The 25,304-nt window shown below is 45.6% G+C and overlaps 1 protein-coding gene across 4 annotated transcripts in view; it reads right to left on the bottom strand.

The window, feature by feature from the left end:
- Nucleotides 1–25,304, bottom strand: part of Wdr59 (WD repeat domain 59) — a 66,323-nt gene that overhangs the window by 13,568 nt on the left and 27,451 nt on the right. For 2 of the 4 annotated variants that reach the window (XM_075977303.1, XM_075977301.1), the window contains exons 12-24: nt 24,961–25,114; nt 24,740–24,864; nt 22,839–23,003; nt 21,296–21,391; nt 20,979–21,135; nt 20,032–20,101; nt 17,266–17,419; nt 13,503–13,559; nt 7,663–7,796; nt 6,266–6,347; nt 1,852–1,964; nt 554–704; nt 376–448 (exon numbers count right to left, since the gene is read on the bottom strand). In XM_075977303.1, coding sequence (XP_075833418.1) covers nt 376–448; nt 554–704; nt 1,852–1,964; nt 6,266–6,347; nt 7,663–7,796; nt 13,503–13,559; nt 17,266–17,419; nt 20,032–20,101; nt 20,979–21,135; nt 21,296–21,391; nt 22,839–23,003; nt 24,740–24,864; nt 24,961–25,114 — 1,531 coding nt within the window. The remainder of the gene's footprint in view (nt 1–375; nt 449–553; nt 705–1,851; nt 1,965–6,265; nt 6,348–7,662; nt 7,797–13,502; nt 13,560–17,265; nt 17,420–20,031; nt 20,102–20,978; nt 21,136–21,295; nt 21,392–22,838; nt 23,004–24,739; nt 24,865–24,960; nt 25,115–25,304) is intronic. The other 2 variants (XM_075977302.1, XM_075977304.1) reach the window with 1 other exon arrangement.

Below are 25,304 nucleotides of genomic sequence, written 5' to 3'. Positions count from 1 at the left end.
TAGCCACCTTCTTCTCTCCCTCTCCCTTCTCCTACTGCCTCTCCTTCTCTATCCTCTCCCCCTCTATAACGCCACAACCTGCGCCCTGGTCCCCATCCACACACTGACCTACTTCCCCCCGAATTCTCCCAGTGGCTTCTCTAGCCTCAATCTATGGAACTGGAGAACCCACCTTGGAATTGCTTTACGAAAATAAACCTGTTCTTATACTTTTTCTATTTGGCTTGATCTGGCTTACTATGTGGGCAGAGAAACCTATTATTGGGGTACAAAAAAGCCCTTTTATGCCCCAACTAAACTTCTCATATGAACAGCCTTCACTAAGCCTCAGGAATAGCCAAAGTGCAATGTGGGCTGTGCCGTTCCCTCACCAACCTATGTTCCAGCCACCGGTGTTGAACCCTGGGTCTGACATGCTGGAGCAGGACCCCGAGGAGGTAAAGCTGGGCTAGAAGGAAGAGGAACACACACTAGCATCAAACACCATCCCATTTCAAAGTTACATGTGAAAAAAGAACAGACCTCAAGGGAAGCCAGAAAACCATGAGCTTACATATCGACTGTGGGACACCGTAAGATTAGAAGAACGGTTAGGGAAAGGCCCAAAAGGGTTGGGTAACCCCTGAGGCCGCGACTGGGCTTCAAACACGCTGCACAGCATAGCCAAGGTCTGGACATCTCGGAGTTGGCAGTAGTGAGCCAATCTGTAAAATACAAGAGGAGAAAAAAAATAAGCCAAGAGGAGGAATGGAGGAAGGACAGTTACCAGTCATAACTCTACTGTGGGCTAGGCTGGGGAGGTTCCATCCTTCCTCTGACCTTGTCAGGAGCAGGGACTTTTACAGAGCCAAAGTCTCACCTACCAGGAGAATGGCCCCATGTGTCTTGGCATAAGTGTTTTCAGAATGTTAGTGACAACCTAGACATCAATCTGAAAGCTTCCAGGTGGCACTCAGGCATGAGCTCTACCACAAGTTCTCCAGCCTCTGAGAGAGGTGTCCAAACTCTCTCACTCTCTCCAGCTCCAGGAAAAATCCCCTGCTTTGTGGTAAGTTTCTATGTCCTTCCTCTGACCTGATACTAGCAGGAGGCAGTCAGAGCACACAGCACACCACAGCGTGGCGGCCGCTGACTCTGCTTCCTGGATTAAATACAATGACAAGGCACACATTTGTCTTCGTCTTAGGTTCTCATTCCCTTTATCTTTCAGACACCATGCTAGAATGTGAGTGTGGGGGTAAGAAGCCTTTGTCTTGAGGCTTATACACACTAAGTGGGGCGACCCCTGCCTTAAGGATGCGGCAATGAGAGCAACATCAGGTGCTCCAGGTCTGGCCTCAACCAGCAGAAAAGCAAACTTCAACTTGAAGCAGTGGAATTTCTCTGCCCAGGCCCAGAGCCTCACTGTGAGAAATACTTGAGTGGTTACTTAATGGAACATTATTCTATATAATCTGACTTTCTGTATTTTGAAGCGGCAAATTGGACATAAATCTGGTCCTAGTGTTGGGAGAACAAACACATACAGTTCTGTCCCTGTTCCCACCAGTCACACCACACTACAGAGAAATCACCATACCAGTGCCCAGAGGCCCGTGTGCCCAGAGGTGTGAGGGATGGACTGAGGCACGCTGATGCACGTGGGCCTCTGAAGGTTTCAAAGTCTTCTGGGTGGCAAATATTACATAATGCCTCAGCTGTCAGAAGTTCATTCTGCTCAGAGGCTATTTCTGTGCTAAAAGCGTCACTCCTCTGGCCTCTGTGCCCTCACCGAGGCAGTCACACTTAACATGTTCACAGACCTCAAACCCACTTCACTCATTGTCCTCACTTTTAGCTCTCAGAACCTACAGGGACTCCAGCAGCTGTCGCCCAAACGGATGTCGAGCCCAGGGTGTCTCCAGATCTGGGTCAGACTTCGGACCAAGGCAAAGATCTGTAGCTACGGTGGCCAGCGACCAAACCTGGACAAACCAAAGAAAGAGATGAACAGAAACTGTCAAGGAGCCCCATCTGCCGCCTGTAACCTAAAACCTTACCATAAGGGCGGCAAGAGCTAGAGGTGCAGAATTCCAGGCCCCACCCAGACTGCCTGGGTCACGTGCCTAATGTCTACAAGGTGTCTATTAAATCCAAAGTCTTCAATGCCCATCACAAAGAGCCCCAACCTTCAAAAAACTGAATGCTACTTTTAGAAAAATTTCCTCTGTTTTATTTGGTTTTGGAAAAGTAATACAATCATTGTACCCACTATCTGAAAGACACTACTCTAAGCTCAAAAGGAAGAAGACACAAACTTTGGATCAAGTCTATAATTTGAGAAAAGCAAGTACATAAAAATGCTGAAAAGCAAACATCAGATATGCAAAATCAATAGTGTGAGGGCAGCCAGGCATGGTGGCACACGCCTTTAATCCCCAGCACTAACACACACCTTGTCTCTTACCGTTTCTCCCTAGAACACTAGCACAAATCTCGTCTCTTACCGTTTCTTCCTAGAACACTAACACACATCTTGTCTCTTACCGTTTCTCCCTAGAACACTAACACACATCTTGTCTCTTACCGTTTCTCCCTAGAACACTAGCACACATCTTGTCTCTTACCGTTTCTCCCTAGAACACTAGCACACATCTTGTCTCTTACCGTTTCTCCCTAGAACACTAACACACATCTTGTCTCTTACCGTTTCTCCCTAGAACACTAGCACACATCTTGTCTCTTAAAGCCTTCAAGAGAAGGGAGTCCCTGATATCTACTTCTCTGGTAAACGTGAGAGTTACAAGACAGTAAGCACCCCTTTATCAAGGGCATGAAGACAAACAACATTCTTCAGGCACTCACTGCCACTCACGTTATTTCTGTCCTTAAACATTGCAGATTACAACGACAGTCCCCGAGCCGCAGGGGAGGCATTTCCAAGGACCAGACAGGAGAATTCACAAGTTTACTCCATTTAGCTCCTAATGAATTTAGAAGTATTGTTTCATTTTATAGAACGACCCTGGGGTTTAGAAAGACGGGGTGGCTTGCCTGGGATCCACACACAAAAAGTCGGTCAGGGGCCCAAAGCCAAGCAGAATTTGTCTGAAGACAAGAGTCTCCCCATTTCACTTAGACTGGCCTAGCCTTCCACACCAGTTCTACCAGAAAAGAGGCAGGGGAGGAGTTGGGAAAAGGAGAAAAGAAAAAGGGAAAGGGGAGGGGAGAGAGGAGATGAGGAAGAGAGACTAAAGAAGATGGAGAGAGAACACACAAAACTTTAGGGAGGAAACTGTGCTCAGAGAATATTATTGTCCTCTCCCTTTAAGAGAAAGCCCCGCCCACCCACCCCCACTGGGGCAGATCTTCCTATTGTTTCCAGTCTGAGTCTCTTCCTTCAGTCTCTCTCCTTTCTGCCTCGCTCCCTTCTCTCCACTTCTCTCCTCCTCTCCCTCTGCTCTTCCCTCTTCTCCTCTTCCCTTTTTTCCTTCTCCTTCATAACCCACTAAATAAATATCCAACCTCACTCTGCATGGCATGCCTATCCACGTCTCTGTCTCTCACCTGCTGTGAGACTCCCTGCCTGGGACCAGCTGCCTTCAGAGACCTGCAGCATTTTATTTTTACCATTACATTCTCTGCATGGCGTGCCCATTCATCTCACTCACTCACCCACCATGCGGCTCCCTGCCCCTCGTGGCCCCCAGGCCAGCCTTTACATTCGGTGACTCATGAACGCCAGAGGGAAATGCTTCGGGTTCTCGTGCTGGAAACCCCCTCCCAGGCTGAGAGTCTGAGGTGACCTGCCCAGGTAGGTCCCTAGCACTCTGAGCCAGACTCGGCCTCCCACTATAAATTCCACACTGTTCCTATTACCTTCTTGGCGTTCACAGAGTCTGGGTGGGTGGGGGCTGACGGAAATAGACTAAATCCATGAGAGGGTTTTCTTTAAAGGGTTTCTGAGAGAGACATGGTGATGTTTATTACAAGATGAATGGAAATCTTAGGGATTTTTTTTTTTTTGATTTTTCGAGACAGGGTTTCTCCGTAGCTTTTGTCCTGGAACTATCTCTTGTAGACCAGGCTGGCCTCGAACTCACAGAGATTCGCCTGCCTCTGCCTCCCGAGTGCTGGGATTAAAGGCGTGTGCCACCACTGCCCGGCTGGGATTTTTTAATCAAATGAAATCAATGGGAGGTCTTAGTTCAGCCTCACCATCACACTAAAGAACAGGATGAAGTAATGACAGGGAGTGAAGTTGACTGGTGGTTGCCCAGGGCTGACGGGAAGAACAGATGGAAAGACAATGAGTTTCTTCCCTGTGATGAAAACGTCCTGAACAGTTTCCAACTGCACAACTCCCGCAAAACCAGAAGTTACCAACTAGCACATTTTAGATGGATAGGCTGCAGGGATGTAGGCTATGTCTCAGTGAAGGAGTTCACAGAACAACACAGGGGAGCTACAGAGAGCTACAAAGTGTAAGGAATCTTACACTCTATAAGTGCTGACATTCTATTTTTAAAAGTTTTATTAATATTGTATTGTGTGTGTGTATGAGTGTTTTGCCTTCACGCACGGACGTGTATCATGCACATGCCTGGAGCCAGAACAGGGAGTCAGATTCCCTGGGACTGGAGTTACAAAAGGTTGTGAACAGCCATGTGGGCGCTGGGAACTAAACCAGGGCCCTCTCTGAGAGCAGCCAGTGCTCTTACAACTAAGCCACCTCTCCAGCCCCATGATGTCATACATTAAAAACTGAACATCTCTACCTAGAACACTCTGATAAATCTTCTTATAAAAAATTCTTTAAAGTTTTTTAAAAAAAATAATTGAAGTAAAATGACAAAGACACAGATGCTCAAGTTTAGGATCTGACAGTCATTGTGGCACCGAACTACAACAGTCACTGTAGCACCAAAATACAATTACTGTGGCACCAAAATACAACAGTCACTTTGGTACCAAACTATGACAGTCACTGCGGTACCAAACTATGACAGTCAATGTGGTACCAAACTATGACAGTCACTGCGGTACCAAACTATGACAGTCAATGTGGTACCAAACTATGACAGTCACTGCGGTACCAAACTATGACAGTCACTGCGGTACCAAACTATGACAGTCACTGCGGTACCAAACTATGACAGTCACTGCGGTACCAAACTATGACAGTCACTGCGGTACCAAAATACAACAGTCACTGCGGTATCAAACTATGACAGTCACTGTGGCACCAAAATATGACAGTCACTGCGGTACCAAACTATGACAGTCACTACGGTACCAAACTATGACAGTCACTGCGGTACCAAACTATGACAGTCACTGCGGTACCAAACTATGACAGTCACTGCGGTACCAAACTATGACAGTCACTGCGGTACCAAACTATGACAGTCACTGCGGTATCAAACTATGACAGTCAATGTGGTACCAAACTATGACAGTCACTGCGGTACCAAACTATGACAGTCACTGCGGTACCAAACTATGACAGTCACTGCGGTACCAAACTATGACAGTCACTGCGGTACCAAACTATGACAGTCACTGCGGTACCAAACTATGACAGTCACTGCGGTACCAAACTATGACAGTCACTGCGGTACCAAACTATGACAGTCACTGCGGTACCAAACTATGACAGTCACTGCGGTACCAAACTATGACAGTCACTGCGGTACCAAACTATGACAGTCACTGCGGTACCAAACTATGACAGTCACTGCGGTACCAAACTATGACAGTCACTGCGGTATCAAACTATGACAGTCAATGTGGTACCAAACTATGACAGTCACTGCGGTACCAAACTATGACAGTCACTGCGGTACCAAACTATGACAGTCACTGCGGTACCAAACTATGACAGTCACTGCGGTACCAAACTATGACAGTCACTGCGGTACCAAATATGACAGTCACTGCGGTACCAAACTATGACAGTCACTGCGGTACCAAACTATGACAGTCACTGCGGTATCAAACTATGACAGTGACTGTGGCACCAAAATACAATCACTGTGGTAATGAACTAAGACAATACTGTGGTACTGAAATAGAAACACTCATAATTTAAGGAAAAACACTTAAGGATCTCCCCACCTAGCACTAATAAGAAAAATATCCAGGGTAAAGGTTTAAGAAGCTGCTCCAACCCTACAGACAGGCAAAGAAAATCAAAAAGAAATTTCAAAATAGGGGGCACACCCTGTGAATGTCACTAACTCATAAGTGTGGAGGCCAGAACGTCACCAACAGGAATTTGCAGTACCTGGACAAGATCCTTCCTTCCAACAAGCATGGCCGAAGCGGCGTTCTTCTGACAGGTCTCCTGAGTGTCGTTCACGTTCAGTCTGAAATCAGAGCAGAAAAGACTAAGAAGGCTTCTACTTTAATTTCCCAAGAAAGACTCCTGCTTTAGTGGACTAGAAAGTGCCTCTTTGGTTGTCACTCAAATCTGACAGGAAGAGAATAATTAATTAGAGCTGGTGCTAGCAGGCTGTGTGTGGGTGCCCACCTGAGGGGAGGGAAATCACTTGCCACTTTCAGGGAAGGAGGAGGCAGTAAGAAAAACACTAATTTGCCACCAGCTTTTCTGTTGAGTTCCCAAGGTTTGGGATTTAAATATATGAAAACTAACTGTGGTGTCCACATAAAAAGTATCAAACTGTGAGTTTACTACAAAAGAAAACACTTCCTGTTAGTGTTCAAGTTCAGGAGGTCTTAGGGGGCCTGTAGGCCAGACTCCACATGCTGACCACTCCACTCCTAAGGGCTTCAACCAAAATAACTCTGCGTTGCTTTACATATTGGGTGTGTGTGGTGGTCTGAATAGGAATGGCCCTCACAGACTCATGGGTTTCAATACTTGGTCCATAGGGAATGGCACTATTAGGAGGTGTGGCCTGGTTAGAGGAAGTGCGTCACTAAGAGGTGGACTTTGAGGTCTCAGAAGTTCAAGCCAGTTCACTTCCTGCAGCCTGAGGATCAAGATGTAGAACTCTGAGCTCCTTCTCCGGCACCACGTCTGCCTGCACGCTGCCATACTGCCCATCATGATGACGATGGACTCAACCTCTGAAACTGCAAGCCTGCTCCAATTAAATGTTTTCCTTTATAAGAGTTGCCATGGTCATGGTGTCTCTTCATAGCAGCAATAAAACCCTAATTCAGTGTGGGAGGCAGAATTCTCAGATGGTCCCCAGAATTCCTGGGGAATTACTTTCACGATTATGTTATTAAGCACTTGACCTGGAGTCTGCCAAAAGGGAGAATATTCCATGGGGCCTAGGTCAGATAAGACCTTCAAAAAAATAAAGTTCTATGCTGGTCTCAAAGAAAAATGTGCCAAGTGCTCTACAGCTAGCAGGGTCTGAATTCAGTTACCTAACCCAGCTTCCTGGACCCTAAGCACTGGTAGAGGGCATGGTGGAACCAAGGTCATACTTTCAGTTAGCTGAGATCCTGGGCAAGGAGGGCTCACTGAAGCTAGGTTCCCAACCTACAGGAACAGCAAGACAATAAATGCATAGGGTGTGAAGCTGCAGCTTGGGTCAATTTGTTAGGCACCAAAACACTAACACCGAGTTTCCCCCAAAGTGTCTAAAACTTTGGAAAGGTCTGCAGATCTTAAGAACAAGCTCAGTGTACCTGTACTTCCGAACTTACATGTACATCTCTCCCAGGGACTTGTGAACAGGAAGGAGGCAGGAAACATCCTGAATGATAACCTTCCCAGCAGCCTTAATGGGTCGATTGCCAGAGTCCGATCCTTCCCGCTTACTTTTCCACCTCCTTGATTTCTAGGGGAGACGACAAGATGTGACTAATGGGACCCTGGAGAGCGGAAGCCTACAGTAGCAGAGCACATCATATTTGGGTCATTGGTAATTTGCAGAGACTTTAAATTACATCATGCCCACAATTACATGAATCAGCATCTGTAGGAAGTAAAAGGATAACAAATGGCACCAAGCTCTTGATCCAAAATCCTAACAGAACAAGCACCTACTGCAGGGCTATTTACATTCTGCAGGTGCTCAAAAAATAGACACCAGGAAGCCAGAATTAATTAATTAATTTTAAAAATAGCAGGTAAAGAAGTTAGTAAAGGCCCCCCAAACTGGGGGGGGGGAGGTGCTTTAAAGTGTTCAATACTAGGTTCAAAGTTCTTGCCTGAAACGATTCAAAGCTTTTTTCTTCTTAGACAATTTCAACAGGATTTGCTGATATTATAATTCAGACACGGCAGTATGGGCTCTGCAAACCTTAATATATGAAGACAGAGAAACTTGGCAGCACAAGAATTGCCTTGTTTTTTTATCAGGCCCGAATTACTTCTAAAGGTCAAAGTTACTTGGTTGGGGAACTGGGTAACAGACATGGGAGACCATGAACACACGCTTCAGCTCCCAGAGTTGTCCCAGCAAGTGGCGGTGGGGAATCTGCTCATGTGGAATGAGAAATGTCCTGGGAAACAAAAGGCAGCAGACTGTAGCCCCATCTGGTATCTTCAAAATGACAACCAGTCACGGGAGCAACATCTTACTTTATTTCCAAAAATTAAAAAAAAGAGGTCACCAAAGTCATTCAACTAAGCAAGGGAGCAACACGTTTACTAACAAAGGAGGCATAAGGAGCAACTGAAAAGGGCCTGCAATCTGACATCAGAAAACTAAGGTGCTGTGTGGCCTGCCTCAGTATGGCCCTAGGCAATTCGACACTAGTGAATCATTTGCTGTGGACTTAGAGCCTCACCCGCATCGCTCTTTCTGTGCTTACTGGTAACCTGTGGCTAGCGCGAGCTCTGTCACCCAACCTCAGGAGGTCAGGAAGGGTCTGATGAGAAGACGGATGCAACCCCAAAACTGCAGTGATGTTCTGTAAGTGTGCATAAATGGTCAGGAACCATCACTATTCACATCACCCACACATTCACTTTTCCACTAGTGATTCTGTATCATCATTCTTTCATGACTTAGTCTAGGTCTAAATCCAGGCATTTCTGATCAATGACGTCCCAACCAATGTTCCAGGTGTCCACTGCATTAACTTCCCATACAATTAATAGGTCCTGAGACCCACTAAATGTGATCCAGTGAGGCAGGCTAGCTGGAACATCTAGGAAGTGTTTATAAGAGAATCGCTATCCATCTGGAGCCACAATCCTCTGGATCTTAAGAAGCAGTTCTGTTACTTTTGTTACTTCTCCACACTTCTTGACTCTTCAGTGCAGGGGGAACCTGGGTCTATTTTTATAAGGTAAGCCCCCAAGCTTCTACATGCTCTGATTACCTGAAGAATAACTATGTCCATACTCCAGTACTACTATCCTGTCACCCAGCTGCGTTCACTTAAGGAAGGACATGTCAGAGTGGGCTGGAGCCAGGCAGTGCTACCTGAGCTGAGGCGGAAGCGGTCATGTGAGCACTCAGTGCGGGGACCGGTTGCAGGGAGGGTAACTTAGGGTATGGCTATCCGATGGAGTAGCACAAAATGCTTGACTAGCCAGAAACTATATGCCCTCGGGTCCCTGACAATTGACCATTTCAAATGAAATCTAGGATGCTGGATTTAAAAAAAAAAAAATTCTGACTATGCGAGATAGTTCAGTGATGGAAGATTCTTACTGTCCAGCCTGACAACCTGAGTTTGATCCCCAGAACCCATGCAGTGGAAGAGGAGACCTGACTCCCACGGCTGTCCTCTGAACTCAGATGTGTGACACGTTTACACAACGTGCACATGAGTGCATATACACACATAAATGTGAGAAACTTCACTTTTCATTTCTGTGCTACCAAGAGTCCATCTGGAAGGGAATAGGATCCATCTAGTGTATTGTCTGGGTTGGACAGCGGCTTCTAAAGCACTGTGAACATGAAGTCACCGTGGCTCCTTAGAAAGGGGAAAATGACAAGAGCTTGAATACCTAGCCACTCAGAGCATCACTTAATTATACAGCTGAAGCAAACGGAGGCCTTGTGAGGGGCGGATGGGCCGCGAGCTTCCAGAGTACACTGGAAATAACCATCTTCCCTGACTCTGGAAGCACACCTAACAAAAGCACATTACTAATTATACAAAGGCGCGTGTGCCAGGAGTGGCTCATTTGCAAGACTAGCTCATTTGGCAACAGATCACGAAACAAGTGCAAGTGTCCCGATATCTGACTCTGGATTTAAAGACTTTTCTATTTTTATTACAAGTGTTGGTTCTTGCTGAGCCGGCAGGCGCCTCACTGCAGCTCCATGAAATGGGGGTATTACCTCCATTTTGTAAACGGAAATGTGAACCTTATACAAGGTCATGGTTATGGAGCTGAAATTTGAATAGGTCTGTCAAGCTGCAATGCTCGTGTGTGTGTGTGTGTGTGTGTGTGTGTGTGTGTGTGTGTGTGTGTGTGTAAGCCAGAGGCCAACATCTGGTATCTTTCTCCATTAAACATTTTGTTTTTGAGACAGTCTCTCACTGGACCTGGAGCTCACAGATTGGGACACTGGCTGCCCAGTAGCCTGTCTCTACACCCAGTGCTAGAGCTACACACACAGACCTGGTTCTGTGCCTGGCTTGCATACTAGAGCTAGGGATCTGAACATGGGTCCTCAGGCTTGTGTGGCAGGCACTTTACTAAGCCACACACCCAGCCCTGGCTAAGCATGTTTGTGTTAACTTGCTTTTCAGTACTGAGTGGGATTTTAAGAATCAACAAAGGAAAACTCGGTCCTAATTAAGCTGTGAGTAAATACATAAATAGTTCGGTCTGTCTTTAAGGAGATCAATTTCTGTAAATAAAGAGACTGACATTTGATTCTAGTGGTGCTAACCCTAAAACATCCTCCGTAATTACTTTTTCTGTGACTTATCTCTCAACACCATGACTGTATCCTGCTAAATCAGGGTAGTTTGCTGAAGGCCTTGTTTTCTCCTTAAAATCTCACAGGAACTCCAGAGCCACTGCTGTTTGCCCAGCTGTGAAGCAACAGCACCAGGATTTCTCTTGGGATTCTCTTGTTTAAGAGGCTAGTGACACAGTTTTCCCTGGGACAAGCCAGATTCAGCCAATGATACTTGTCTGAAGGGTTTCAGGCTGGCCTTGAGAATGTGCCTCCCGGTTGCACGCGTGTGTGTGTGTGTGTGTGTGTGTGCGTGCGTGCGTGCGTGCGTGCGCGCGCGCGCGCAGCATGTAATCTTTTCTGGGTTTGTTAAGATTAGGCATCTAGAAGAAAAATCAGAGTCCAAAGAGATATCTTAAGACTCTTCCCCTTTTTGCAGACCAGTAGAAACAAACGTGAGCTGCCAACCCCTTAGGAAAAACAGAAAGCAATGGTCTTCATCAACCTTCTACAAATGTCCCTTACTGAATTGCAGAAATTCGTCTGTATTTCCTGGGACTGCATGAGACAACAAGCTTCTAGGAGTTTCCATCCAGTATGTCGTGGGTGTCTACAAAATGACCTCACACAGCTGCCTCAGCCTGTAATAGGAGGTTCTCCAACATAAAGCTGCCCGAATTTTAGTTGCTGCTAGCGATAAACCATAAGTGTGGTCAGGGAACAGCACCAATGTTTTGTTTCTGTGGGGTTCTCTTTGTTTTGGCTCTTTTATTGTTGCTGTTTTGTTTGTTTTAATCTAGGAAGGAATAACTGCAGAACAGTGCCCAAAATCCTACAGGGGCAAAACAGGTGGTTGTTTTTGCTTTGTTTTGCTTTTTTAATTTTGTAGGGTGGCAGTTTTAAATGTCTCCCCTTCGGGATGCAGGGATCATTCAGTGAACCACTGGATGGTCAGTTATTCTAGAAATTCAGACATAACAAAGCTGCCTAAATGAAGAAATGATGAATCTTGAAACAGAAGTTAGCTGGGGCCTTAAGTCCTGGCTGCTCCCTGATGAGAAGGTGAACAAGTTTTTCAGGGAATTTCCTACAACTTTGGGTAATAAGAAACATTCCCACCCCATCCACTTTCCCTAAACCTAACGTTCTCCCTAATACCTTCAGGTACTTTAGGGCTCTCTGCTGTCTGCTCAGCTGTCAAGTGACATCACTGGCTTTCTCTTGGGTTTCTCTGCTTGGAGAGAACACGGACATACAAGGTTGAGGTGTAGTTACTCTGTCCAGGTTAGGGAAGGGCACCATGGTCTAAAACTTGGCCCCTCGCCCTCCTGCACTGCTCCAGTCCCATTCTGACAGGTCTCAAGGTGGAGTCCTTTCTGTACAGCAAAATGGGTACCTCTAGGAGGCCAGGCCTCTGCCCTGCTCTCGGGTCTTTTCAGTGCTCCACCAACAGAATAAGCCCTTCCTCACAGATGTCATGAGAAGAGACTGAGGAGGAGAGACAAAGCAAGGCAGACAGGTTATCGCATGAGCAGCTCTGGGAGGCCCCTGTGCACACCCTGGGGAGGTGGTCGTGGAGGACAGCAGAGGACAAGGTAGAAGGGGCCGATGGAGGGAGCGCTACATGACAACCACTAGCCAACTCATGAGCACCACTAGTGTCACCGCTATAATCGAAGGCAACATCGATGCCAGTAAATGGGTTAAATGTAAAAACAGCCCAAGAATAAGCCACCAACTGCTTCGCAGCAACCCCGTCAACAATGCATAATCAGCAGAGTGGGCAGAGAGTCAAATGAGCTCCTATTTAAAGGAGCAACAGCAAGGGAGCGACAGAAGCAGCTTTCCGAGGAAAGAGGCCGTGCTGGCGGCTCTACCTGAGAGCTGCTGAGCGGAGGTTCTTGCTACTCCAGGCTCTTGCTTTCAACTGGTTTTTGTAGGACAGGGGTATTGGTCTGTTGTTCTAAACGTTCTTTATAGCAAACAAAATTGACACTGGCCTCAAGGCTGCCTTAGGCCACCTGGGTACCACTGAAACATGAAGGGGATGGGAGAGGAAGACAGAAGAGGGGAGATGGCCAATAGGAATGAGCAGGAAAGGAAGGAGAACAGAGAATGTCCACAGCGAATTTCATTATGAATGCAAAATACTATGGTAAGAAGAAAAATTTGTTCCAGAAAATTCCTGAAGGATAAAACCAGCTCAGGTAGTACGCCAATGAAGCAAGTAGGTACTTCCCTGTCTGAACTGGTCTGAGACTATAAAACAGAGGCTAAATGGCAGAAGTCTCTTCTATCTTCCTCTGCTCCCCCCCATGCCAAAGACAGGTGTTGGAAAGCTCCATGCAATTTGCAGAAGTGTCCCAAATGATATCAGGTGAGCTGAAGTCATTTGATCAGGGTCCCTTCCAAGAACCCAGCAGTGAGTTTCATCTGCAAAGAAGCCCATTCATGATCCTTAGGCATTCACCCATTTGAAATACCATATCTGGCAAGGGGGCAGTCCTTGGTGCCTGCCTCCCCAGGGGGAAAATTTTAGTGTTGCTGGTCCTGAACAACCAGCCAGCCTGTCTGTTATTCGGGTTCCTCAAAGCCAGGCAGGTGGCATTTTATTCTTGGGCCTTTGGTAGAGACAGGATTAGTCAAGGAGAGCATTTGCACAGCGCACAGTACCGGGAAGTCGTTAATTGCTTGTATGGACCAACGTCGCCGGGCAGAGCGAGGAGACATCTGTGCGTGAAAACGTTACACCCAGGAAAAGGGAAGAAAAACACCAAGAAAATTAAAAGGGAAAAATATAGAATAAAATGAAAGCTTCCCCCACATCTGATGGATTTATAGGTATATCTGCTCCAAAATGGGAAGTGGGGTGACTGAAAAGGCCGAGCCTGAGCCGGCAGCGCCTGCGCCCCTCTCCTCCCCCCTGCCCACCGGCCTCTCGCCCAGCTTCCTTTCGTTATGCTGCTCCCTAGCCACTGTCCAGGGTATAAGGAGGCCGAAGTCAGCACAGCTCTGACAAAGGAGCCCAGGGGAAGGTAGGAGGGGCTCTGACAGGACTAAGGTCCTGCTGCAAGTGGAGACAGGAAAGATAGTCTCCCCTTCGCCTCACAGCTGTGGGGAACACAGCAGAGCACACTCTTGCTCCTAAAGCGCGTCTTCAATAGGCTCAGTGCCCAGTGTGCCTGGGGAGCAATGAGGCAACTGCGCGTCTCAGCACTGGGGCTGAACACTATTTTCAGAGCAATGCTGGGGAAGGAGGGGCTAAGTTGAGGAGGGAGCTCTCCAGGCGCTCCAGCTAGCCAAGGGGGTCTGCACAATACCAGACTGTTTCTCTCTGTTACCTGAAAGGCCTCTCTAGCTACTTACACAGAGCTATTTTAACAGCATAACCTGAAGCAGAGATGAGAGGCTGCAAAATCTGAAAAGTACCTGTAGGTCGATGCTCCGTATTTATTAGAAGTTCTAGATTGGCCACTATTTCTTTGGCTGGTAATCACTGGCCTATTTGCCAAGACTGTCCTTGTGAACATCTGTGCTTTACGACTTATACGAAACTTGACAGATCTTTAGGTCACTCATACTTTTAACTTTTTGGTAGCAAACCCTGTAATTCCATCTAGAAAACACAGGGTGAATGCAAATTCAACCTAAACTGGGCAGATTAAAAACACAAGAGAAGCACTCAGGAGGCAGAGGCAGGTGGATCTCTGTGAGTTCGAGACCAGCCTGGTCTACAAGAGCTAGTTCCAGGACAGGCTCCAAAGCCACAGAGAAACCCTGTCTCGAAAAACCTAAAAAAAAAAAAAAACAAAAAACAAAAAAAACACAAGAGAAATAAACCACTGTCTTTAGGCGCTGCATGAGACCCTGCAATCTCGAGCAATTCCTTCTTCGTAGGCCTTTACCAGGCACATCAGCCCTTCCACCTCCCTCATCTATAGCTCTCAGGGGCAGAGATCTACAAGGACATAGAAGTACACCGGAGAAAATGTGGACACACAAGATTTCAGTTAGCTGGAAACATTTCCGAACCAAAAAATAATAAAATGAAATCATTTCTCCTGAGGAGAAAACAGTCCTCAAAAATTACTGACCTCTGTGAGAAAGACAGGCCGCCTAGGGAAGCCAGCATGGGACTCCCATTACTGTAGCTGCCCTGCTCTATTTAAACAGGATAAAGCATGAACGAGCGGCAGGGAGAGAGAAGGTTATTTCAAATTTCACAGAACAACTGACATTTGTTTTGGGCATCTTAAATACACTGACCACATGAAACTTTAGATCAAAAGTGGCCAAACAGAAGCAAGTGTCCAGAATTTACCTTCACAATTATTATGTGCCATTCTTTAAATGTGTCTCCCTCCCTCAGGGACCAGAAGGTCTTACAGTCTTCTGGTTTTTTGTTGTTGTTTTTTTGACTGGCATACTTGTTAATTCTCTAAACTACACACTTATGACCAGATAACATTATTGTGCACATGGTATACAGCAGCACAAGTTTCATGCTACACTGCGATTTTATCTGGTTGCTATGTAAAAATAAACCCTTCCTATGTCAGATCAGACTACCAGAACAGCCCATTTCCTGTGGAGAAAAGCAGTCTAGAAACTGCCCCACGCTGAGATCTCCTAGTCCTTCCCAGCTGCAGCATGAGCAGCCACATGCTCTCCTGGTACTTCTTCAGGAACACAGTGCTGGTGGCTAACGGGGCAAGATCATTTTAACCGTGAATGCCGGCATCACTGATGACTCTGTCTTGGAACCACAAGCACTCTGAGTACAGATGGGCTTTATGTTGAGCAGCAAGTCAAATATGTAGGCCAGTCTATGCTAGCCAATCAAACTGCAAGTCGGTGGTAGCACTTGACGTGAATCAAAGAGGCATTCAGAACTGCCTCTGACTCGGGGACCTCTTCAAACCAGCCCTGATACGAAGTAAAACCCTCATTTACCTAACCCTAAGTGGCTCTGAAGCCAACCGAATGCTCCAACTAGCAAACCTTCTACCCAGTTACCAGATGTCTTGCAGAAAAGGGGGGACAGGAGCTCATTTTTTTTTAACGTAAATGACTTTGGGGAGATAAAGTTTGGTGGGTGTTTGAGGACAGTCTGTGACAGCCAGCAGGACAGAACCCCATCAAGGAGAGGAGGAGAGGGAGTGTGGAGAGTGGCCGGCAGGCAGGAAGGCAGCTAGAACTATACTCCTGCTTGACTAGATGGCTTGGCCCAAGACTGGATTAGTGCCAATATCAGCTGCTGCCTGACTTCAGCCACATAAGCCCTGCGACTAGAACTAGTCACAGCTGGCCAGCCATCAGAGGGAGCCGGAGGCAGACTCCACTGCAACACATGAAGATACCTAAAGTACTTGATAGAAAAACCATTTTTTTATTTTAAATGATTCTATTTTTAAGGCTGATTTTAACTACTGGCAGAGATTTCCCATTTTAAAGGAAAGCATGAAGAATCTTAAGGACAGAGTGTGTGCAGTGTGCAGTAGGTCAGCAGAAACACCAAGTGTTCAGGCCTGTCAGTGCCGACGCCAGGCCCTCACTGGCAACACAGAGAGACTTCTAGGCATTCTGGGCCCAGCAGGTTCCTGCCTGCCAAATGATAAGTCCTGTAGGGACTGCACTCTTTAAGAATCCCAGAAAAGCCGGGCATGGTGGCACACACATTTAATCTTATCACTCAGGAGGCAGAGGCAGGTGGGCCTCTCTGAGTTCCAAGCCAGTCAAGGTTAACAAAAACAAAAACAAACAAACAAACAAAAAAAAACAAGGCTGGAGAGATGTCTCAGAGGTTAAGAGCACTGACTGCTCTTCCAGAGGTCCTGAGTTCAATCCCCAGCAACCACACGGTGGCTCACAACCATCTATAATGAGATCTGGTGCCCTCTTCTGGCCTGCAGGCATACATGGAGGCAGAATGTTATATATATATATAATATAATAAATAAATCTTTTTTTAAAAAATTAAGGGCAAGTTCAGGTAATTTTTGTTCCGGCTGATCCACTCTGGAAAACCTAGAGATCAGGTAGTCCCAAATCCACCAAGACCTCCAGCCTTCAGCAGCTCTTGGTGTGTGGACAGGCGTCAGGACATCGGATATCACGGAAGAACTGAAGTTAATTATTCTGCCTGATATGTGGGAATCAATTCAATGGATGGGGATTGCCAGGACAGATTTTAAACAAGGAGTAAAGTGCACTCTTTATAGTTCCGGTAAAAGAACGAACCATTTCTCCTTCTACCCCACAGTTTACAGTATTTCAAACCAACTGAGAGCAACAAAGCAATAACCTTTCTTATATAAACTATGAAACTGAAAGACTACAAGGGGATTACTAATTTAGCTACTGTCCATGGAACGCAGGGGACAGGAAACAAGAATGCAGATGGCTAAGAATCCAAGGCAATGGCTCAGACACTTACCCGTTCCTTGTAGTAGAAGGAGCTGATGGAGACCTGCTCTTTCTCGCTGCGAGTTGGGCTCCCACTGTACAAACGCAGGTTCCCAGGGGCCTCGGTGCGGATTTTCATTGGTGCAATCAAGCCAGTGTGGTAAGCAGAGAGGGCTGAGAGAGATCTGTGGTTGGAATGAGCGTTATTCATATTGGCTGTAGCCTCTAACCCTGAGTAACATTCTTCTTAGGAATTGATGAAACCAAGAGAAGAGAAGGGGAATCCAAACAAAGAAACAAAATCAATCAGCTTTCAGAGATGAAAACTTCAGACTGCAGAAGCAGATTCTTCCATGACTATATACACAGAAAATACAGAGGACTCCAAAAACTACTAGACCTAACTAGTGGCTTTAGATACAAGGCTAATCTACAAAAATCTGCTGTGTTTTCAGATACTAGAAATAATCATTTGAGGGCCAAAAGATGGCTCAGCTGGTAACGACACATGCGCACTCACACACATAGCTCGGCTAATAAAGACACACACAGAGAGATATAAAAAATTTGAAAAGTGGGCTGGAGAGATGGCTCAGTGGTTAAGAGCATTGATTGCTCTTCCAAAGGTCCTGAGTTCAATTCCCAGCAACCACATGGTGGCTCACAACCATCTGTAATGAGGTCTGGTGCCCTCTTCTGGCCTGCAGACATATACACAGACAGAATATTGTATGTATAATAAATAAATAAATGATTTTTTAAAAAAAAAATTTGAAAAGTTTTAATTTTTACTTATTATCAAAACACATCAAATAGCCAGAAATAGGACTCACACTTGTAATCCCAGTCCTAGGGGAGCTGAGACGGAAGAGCTACTATGAGTTCAAGACCAGGCTGGGCTATAGTGAGTCTCAAGGCAGTCTGAGCTATTGAGGGAGGCCCTGCCTAAAAAAAAAGATGAAAAAAATATGCACTATTCCTAAGAATCATTAAAGAAGATACATAACAATGGAGAGACACAGCACACCAGGGATGAAAAGATTCCACACTGTCAAAGCATCATCTTGAGCATACCTCTAATCCCAGCACTTGGGAGGCAGAGGTAGGCGGATCTCTGTGAGTTTGAGGCCAGCCTGGTCAACAGAGGGAGTTCCAGGACAGTCAAGGCTACACACAGAGAAACCCTGTCTTGAACAACCATTTAAAAAAAAACCAATTTATCTTAAGTGATACGCAGAGTCAGTATAATTCCAATCAATATGAGCAGACACTGTAGAAACTAACAAGCTGAGAGAATTTTGTGGAGGTACAAAGGCTAAGAGTAGCCAACCAAAAAGCTGAACTTACTCTACCAAATTTTAAGATTTATCACAGAAGGCTACATTCTGAGACATAGAATAACTAGGGTGCCAGAACAGATGACCACTCTTCAGCCATACAGGAAGGCAGGCTGCATAAACGGTGCTAGAACCAACCATTGACTTCTATTAAATAAAACAAATGTCCACCTTTCCTCACATCATGCACACCAAAGAGACTGAGACCATGGACCTTAAACAAGGAATTTAAAGCTACAGACTCTCAGAAGAAGATGCAGAAGGGCATTTTTGTGACCTTGATGTAGACTGAGGTTTGCTCTCTCTCTCTCTCCCTCTTTCTTTCTTTTTGATATAATACAAAAATCACTAACCATAAAATTAAAAAATGATGAATTAGACAGCATCAAAATTGAAAACCCTGTTCACTGGATGTTATTAAGGAGGGAGGAAAAAACAGCTACATATTCGAAAAGAATCAATGCCTACATCCAGCAAAAGATCTGCAATCAAAATAGACAGCTAGCACAAATACGCAACACGCGCCTGGGACTTGAACAGACACATCACAAAAGGAGACGCCCAAAAGGTCAATAAGCACACAGAAGCTGCTCATATCACTAGTCATCATCGTGGGAACGCAAATTAAAGCAACGAGATAATATTTCCCACCCACCACAATGACAGAAGTTGAACAGATTGGCAATACAGAGAGAAGACGTGGAGCAATCAATCCTGTGAGCCTTCAGTGAGAAGGGGACAAACGCCCTCCCCACCGAGCACACTTCTCCAAGCTGAACAGACATCTGACCTGTGACTCGGCAGTTTCACTCCTTGGGTCAGGAAATCAGTGTATCCATGAAAGAATAAAAAAGGGGTGTGTGTCTAGTTTATTTTTAATAGCCCCAAACGGGAAATGATCCAAATATCCATCAACAGAATGAATCACCCTGCATTATGTTCACACAGTGCAATTACTGACCCATGCAGCCATTCATACCAAGTTCAATAACATTAAGTTGAACAAAGTAAGTCAGATATAAAACAGTTCATGCTACATGATTCTAATTCAATGAAGTTTAAAAACAGGCAAAACTAAAAGAAGGTGACAGATGTCAGGGCAGTGGTTTCCTGTGGAGCTTGGCAAAGGGAACAGGAGTTTTTAAGGGTCAGGACAATGTTTTTGTCAGGGAGTAAAACACTTAGAAAGAATTTCTCTTTCCCGTCCTAGTCCTGGGGGTGGGACTAGGCCCCGTACATGTACTACCATGAGGTTTACATCCCAGCCCAAAGCTTCCTGAACAACCACTTTCATCAAGCTGTCTTCCCAGTGCTTTGATACTAACCTTACAGGAGAAACAAGTTAACGAACCTCAGTCTTTGAAGAAAGAATCTCCTAAGAGGAATTTCACTGGAGAACTGAAATGAACTTTCCAGAGAGACCCTGAGATGCAGATTCCTGCTGTGTCTCACAAACTCACCTAGGAGTAGGCTCTGTTGGAGACACTGCGCGATGCATCGTCATGGGCCTTGTGAAGTACACCAGGTAACCTGACAAAGGAGACACATGAGCATGGTAGAATCAGTGAGCTGGACATGGGAATCCTAAGGCAGGAGTGGGTAGTCTTTTTGTTCTTTGAGACAGGGTCTCACTACGTAGCCCAAGTTGAACTAGAATTCACAGCAAGCCTCCAGCCTCATCATATTAAGAACTGGGATTAAGGCATGATTAATGCCTGGATTAATAACTACTTAAAATTTTGGTGGTACTAAGGACTGTACATGGGGCCTTGCACATGCTAACCATTGTTACCACCAGCCAGGCAGGGTTTTGTTTTTTTTCTCTCTATTTCAGTATACCTGAGACACATCTCCACAAACTGCCAAGGCTCGTGACTACACTGATCCTTAAAAGGAACAACGTGAGAGTCTACAAGATCCAGGAGAGGTAAATGAATCAGGGATCTAAGTAGATGCAAATTCGGGATCATCAGAACTAAACCAGTGAAGACTTCAATTATGGCAAACATTCTTTTTTACAAAGACTTCTTCATTTTATTTACGTGTTCATGTATGTGTCTCTGTATGTGTATGCTATGTATGTCCAGAGGTGCCTGTTGAGGCCCAGAGAGCACATCAGATCCCTCAGAGCTGGAGGTCCAGGTGGTCGTGAGCTGCCGTGTGGGTCCTGGGCACTGAACTTGAGTCCCCTGGAAGAGCAGCAGGAGCTCTGTACTGCTGAGTCATCTCTCTGGGTCCCTGGTAAATGTTCTTAGGCTATATCCACAGACACCAATTTAGCATTACACCATATGTTGTTTTGAGCTCTTGCAAAGTTAAAAACAAACATTTTCTGATAATTATGCAGAAAATTAAATTTCTTAGCTACACTCCTTCAGAGTTAGAGTCAAAGAACAGAGAGACCTACCTGCTCCACAGAACCTGGCCCCAGAGGTCCTAGGAAAGGGAACATTGGCATCCTGGTATGACCCGTAGGCAGTGGTCACCCGTGCAAATGTTGGTAAGGGTGGTGTGACAGAGTTTGGGAGTGCAAAGGGGTTGCTAGAAGCACTATCCTCTTGGTTCTGAAATCAAAGACAAACATACTGGAGTCCACAGCCCACCGTTAAATTGGATTACAAAACAGCGGTGCAGTACTACAACTGGAGCCGGGGTCTCGGGGATAGGAAGTGCACCACCACGACACTAAAGCTCAGGCTGGCCCAACAAGTTCACATTTCCCACCACAAAAGACTCAAGGCAGGAGACGAGCTGGCGCAGGCAAGGCTCCAAACAGCTCTGGTTGCGTTTCACTTTCTGCAGGGAAGTGTCCTTTAGGATCTGGAAAAGACCCAAAACACCATCAGGGAGATAATCGTACGTCCATATGTTTCATGTGTGGTTTTATTCTGCAAAGACGCTGGAAGCATGCTGGCATTGGGCGGGTGGCGCATGGTCAGGCCTGAGGCTTCTTCTATCGGTTCCCATAGGGGCTCAAGGGAAGAACTTTTCTGAGCCATACACAAAATGACTATTCTTTCTTTCTGGTGAGTTCTACACAGCTCTACTTTCACACATGAAAAATCTCATCATTTTGGACAAACAATCACTGAGTTGGAGAGAAAACTATTCTGAGTGATATAAGCCAGGGCAAAGACTTCTATTTTTATCCACTAACGGTGACCTCCAGCATTATAAGGTACATGCTAGGGATATGAACTGGACCACTGTTGCCACTGCCTGCACAGACCACAGGGAGTGTGCCTCCTCCAAACTCACATCTGCTACAAGGAGAGAGTTCACAACAGTAAAGAAGGCTTTATACCAAAAATAAAAGGTGTAAAGTATCTCATTTTGGGGGTCAACCCAGGGAGTAATGTAGACCAGGCTGGTCTCAAACTTGCTATTTAGCTTAGCTGACCTTGAACTCCTGACCTTCCTGCTTCCCACAGGACTGTACCACCCGGTCTGGCTCATTTTCACTAATTATATGTTGACATAATATTACTTTAGATGTGCTGAATTAAATAAAAATACTATTAAAATTAATTTATCTTAAGATTATTTTACACACACATCAGCTTCTGAACCCACAGGGCTCCTTTTCTGAGATTTTTTTTCTTAAGATTTATTTATTTATTTATTATGTGTACAGTGTTCTGCCTGCATGTATGACTTCAGGCCAGAAGAGGACAGCAGATCTCATCATCATGGTTGTGAGCCACCAGGTGGTTGCTGGGAATTGAACTTAGGACCTCTGGAAGAGCAGCCAGTGCTCTTAATCTCTGAGCCATCTCTCAACTCTTCCCCAGCCCCACCCCGACCTTTTCTGAGATTTTTAAATGACTATATTTTTTTTCCTATCAAATACTTTTTAGCTTCAAAATCTATTTTGCCCATTCTTTCTAGCTAACTGAAGCTGCCTTGCTGAGAGCATCCCCTCAGACTAACGCAGAGCTCTAAATGCTCAAGCACATTCCCTATGGTTCATGTATTTGCACACAATATTTGTGAAACCCTTCATATCCAACATTTGTAAAAGCTTTTCTGAAGAAAAGTCAGTTTTTATTAGAATTTCAAAAGGTATCTATACCCACCCCTTCAAGAAGCAGGTTAATAACCCTGCCCGACTGCTGACTGCACCAAGGGGGAGGCCAGGACAGTAGCTATGCAGCAGATGCTGCAGCATCAGGCAACTTCTAAATCTCACTGATCCCGGTTTGTGCTCACCCTACCAATGCCCGTGCTGCAGACTCAAGGAGAACTTAAAGCTGGGAAGCAGCCTTACCTTCAGCAGCTTGGCCTTCACGGCAGACGTGATGGTGGTAGGGTTAATGAACTGGAAAGACGGAGCAGCATTGTTGGGGTACTGTGCTGGGAATGTTACCAGCATCTTGACACGGTGGTTACTACAATGCACAGACACTGTGCAGCTCCTGTCTGCAGCGTCCATCTGCAAGACACAAGTCCAAGATGGAGACAAACTACAAAGGATTTTCAAGGGAAAATACATTTACCTTGTCATATTGTGCTGTGTTTTATTTGCAGTGCTGAGCCTCAAACCCGAGGCCTTGAACAAGCAAGACAAGTACCCACCCCCGCCCAGCCACACCCTTAGCAGGATACAAGTGGACTTTAATGAGCAACATAAATGCTCAGGCTCCTAAATAAAAGGAAAGTGCCTATAAAAACAAGTGAGTCTGAAAGATAGTTCATTTTCAGAACAGATTTTTAAGTTTTAGTACTTATTAAAATAAATAAAATATATATTTTATTTTATACATATGGGTATGTCTGTGCACCACCTATGTGCCTGGTGCCTTCAGAAGGCAGAAGAGGACCCAGGTTCAATTCTCAGCACCAGCATGGCAGTTCACAGTTGTCTGTAACTCCGGTTTTGGGGAAATCCGAGTGCCCTCTTCTGACCCCCGCAGGCACTGTACACATGTGGTGCTCAGACACACATACAAACAAAGTACCCATACACATAAAACTTTTTTTTAATTAAGATTTTAAAAATCAAAAACAAATATTATCGCTTCCCACCTAACAACTGCTGGCCTTTGAGGTCATTTTGTATCTTGGGTCTCAGTTTCCTCGTCTGTAAAGCACAGTGAAACTACACAGTACAGGATGGCGTGGAAGACCGAACAAATCACAGCACTGCAGAACTTACCTGTCTATAGTGCAGTAACTCTGAGTAAAAGAAAAATTAACAAGGCTTTAAAATCCCTTCCTGGAGTGATACTCAGTTCTCTGACGCAAAGAATTTTGAAATACACACACACAGCTCCATGTTGCCAGGCCAATCCAAGGCTTCTCAGAGGCCCTGATGAAACCGCAAAAGGAACCTAGTTTTCTGTCCTTGCCAAGGGGCAGACTAGGCATGGTCTAGTCTGGAGCTGGGACCTGGGCCTTGAATGAGTCAGGGTTTGGGTTCCTGGGAACTTGGCTTTTCCCTTTGAAGAAACAGAAGTTATCAGTCCCAAGGTTGCTGTGTGGTCAGTCTGTGATATGCTGTGATACCCTGTATTTTCCTTGTGCAATATCGCTTGATTAGCATCTTGCTGACTTGGTCCCATTTCTCCCCCTGGAAACAGTATAGAAGATGCTGGACTTCTTACTAAGTCTGCTTGGCATAAGACACAGATTTCTGTCTTCTCCATCTTCATCTCCTGGCCATGTCCTCCTCAGGACTTGTCACTGAAGAATAACCTTCTGACCCAAGTCTGTTTCAAGTGCTTTGGTCACCTTCTTCTTACTCTGCATTTACATCAGGGAAACTAGCTCATAAAGGGAAGGTAGAAGAGACTTAGGAGATCGGCTCCATATTCCGCTCTGCCATTAAGCTCATAATCTTGTCAATCAGTAGCCTTCCCGGAGCAAACATCACACAGTGAAATAAGGGGATGGAGAGATGAGATGCTGTGGCACATGAGCTTCAAAAGCGTCTGCATTATAAACTCCCTATTTCTTTAGAAAACCTAGGAATTAAAAAAGAAGCCTGGCGCTAGAGAGGTGGCTCAGCAGTTAAACACGCTTCCTGTTTTCCCATAGGGCCAAGGTCCAGTTCCCAGCACCTGTGTTGTGCAGCTCAAACTGCCTCTAACTCCAGTTCTGACAGACCCATCACGCATACGCCCACACACTGCACCCACAAGCATGAAGTACATAAGTATTCTGACTCACCTCCACATTGACATTCCGGATTTGCACGTTGATCAAGGAGAATTCCTGCTGCAGAGTCTGAGGCAGGCCTAGTTGGTCTGGTTTCCTCTCTTCCAGCAAACTGCTGGGAGGATCTTCCTTTAAGGCTACCAGGAGAAACAGTCAGTGTTGGAAATGTTTTAGACAATGAGTGAGTTCTGGGGTATGAGCCACGTAACTGGGATGCACAGTGGAGCCCTCACCTAGGACATCAGCTGCAGTACCATCTTCCTCTCCGTGGCTAGAACTGGGCTGGTGATCTGTGTCTTGAGTGTGTAGGGTCTTTTCTGGTTCCGGCAGAAGAGAAATACTCTCAATGAACTCATCAACACCATCCAGTATGTCATTGGCACAGAGCTGAAAGCAAGGGCAGAGGGTGGGGTGGAGAATGTGGTTCAGTGTTAAAGTGCTTGCCTAGCATACACAAGACCCTGGGTTTGACTGACAGCAGCACCAAAAACTACAACAACAAAACATAAGGGTGAAGATGTAGAGCTAGAGAAGTAACGAAAACGGTCACTATGTTTTGTCTTCAACAATGGGAATT

The sequence above is a fragment of the Microtus pennsylvanicus genome, chromosome 6 (genome assembly GCF_037038515.1).
Source record: "Microtus pennsylvanicus isolate mMicPen1 chromosome 6, mMicPen1.hap1, whole genome shotgun sequence".
NCBI lineage: Eukaryota > Metazoa > Chordata > Mammalia > Rodentia > Cricetidae > Microtus > Microtus pennsylvanicus.
This window is presented reverse-complemented; position numbering and strand designations above follow the sequence as displayed.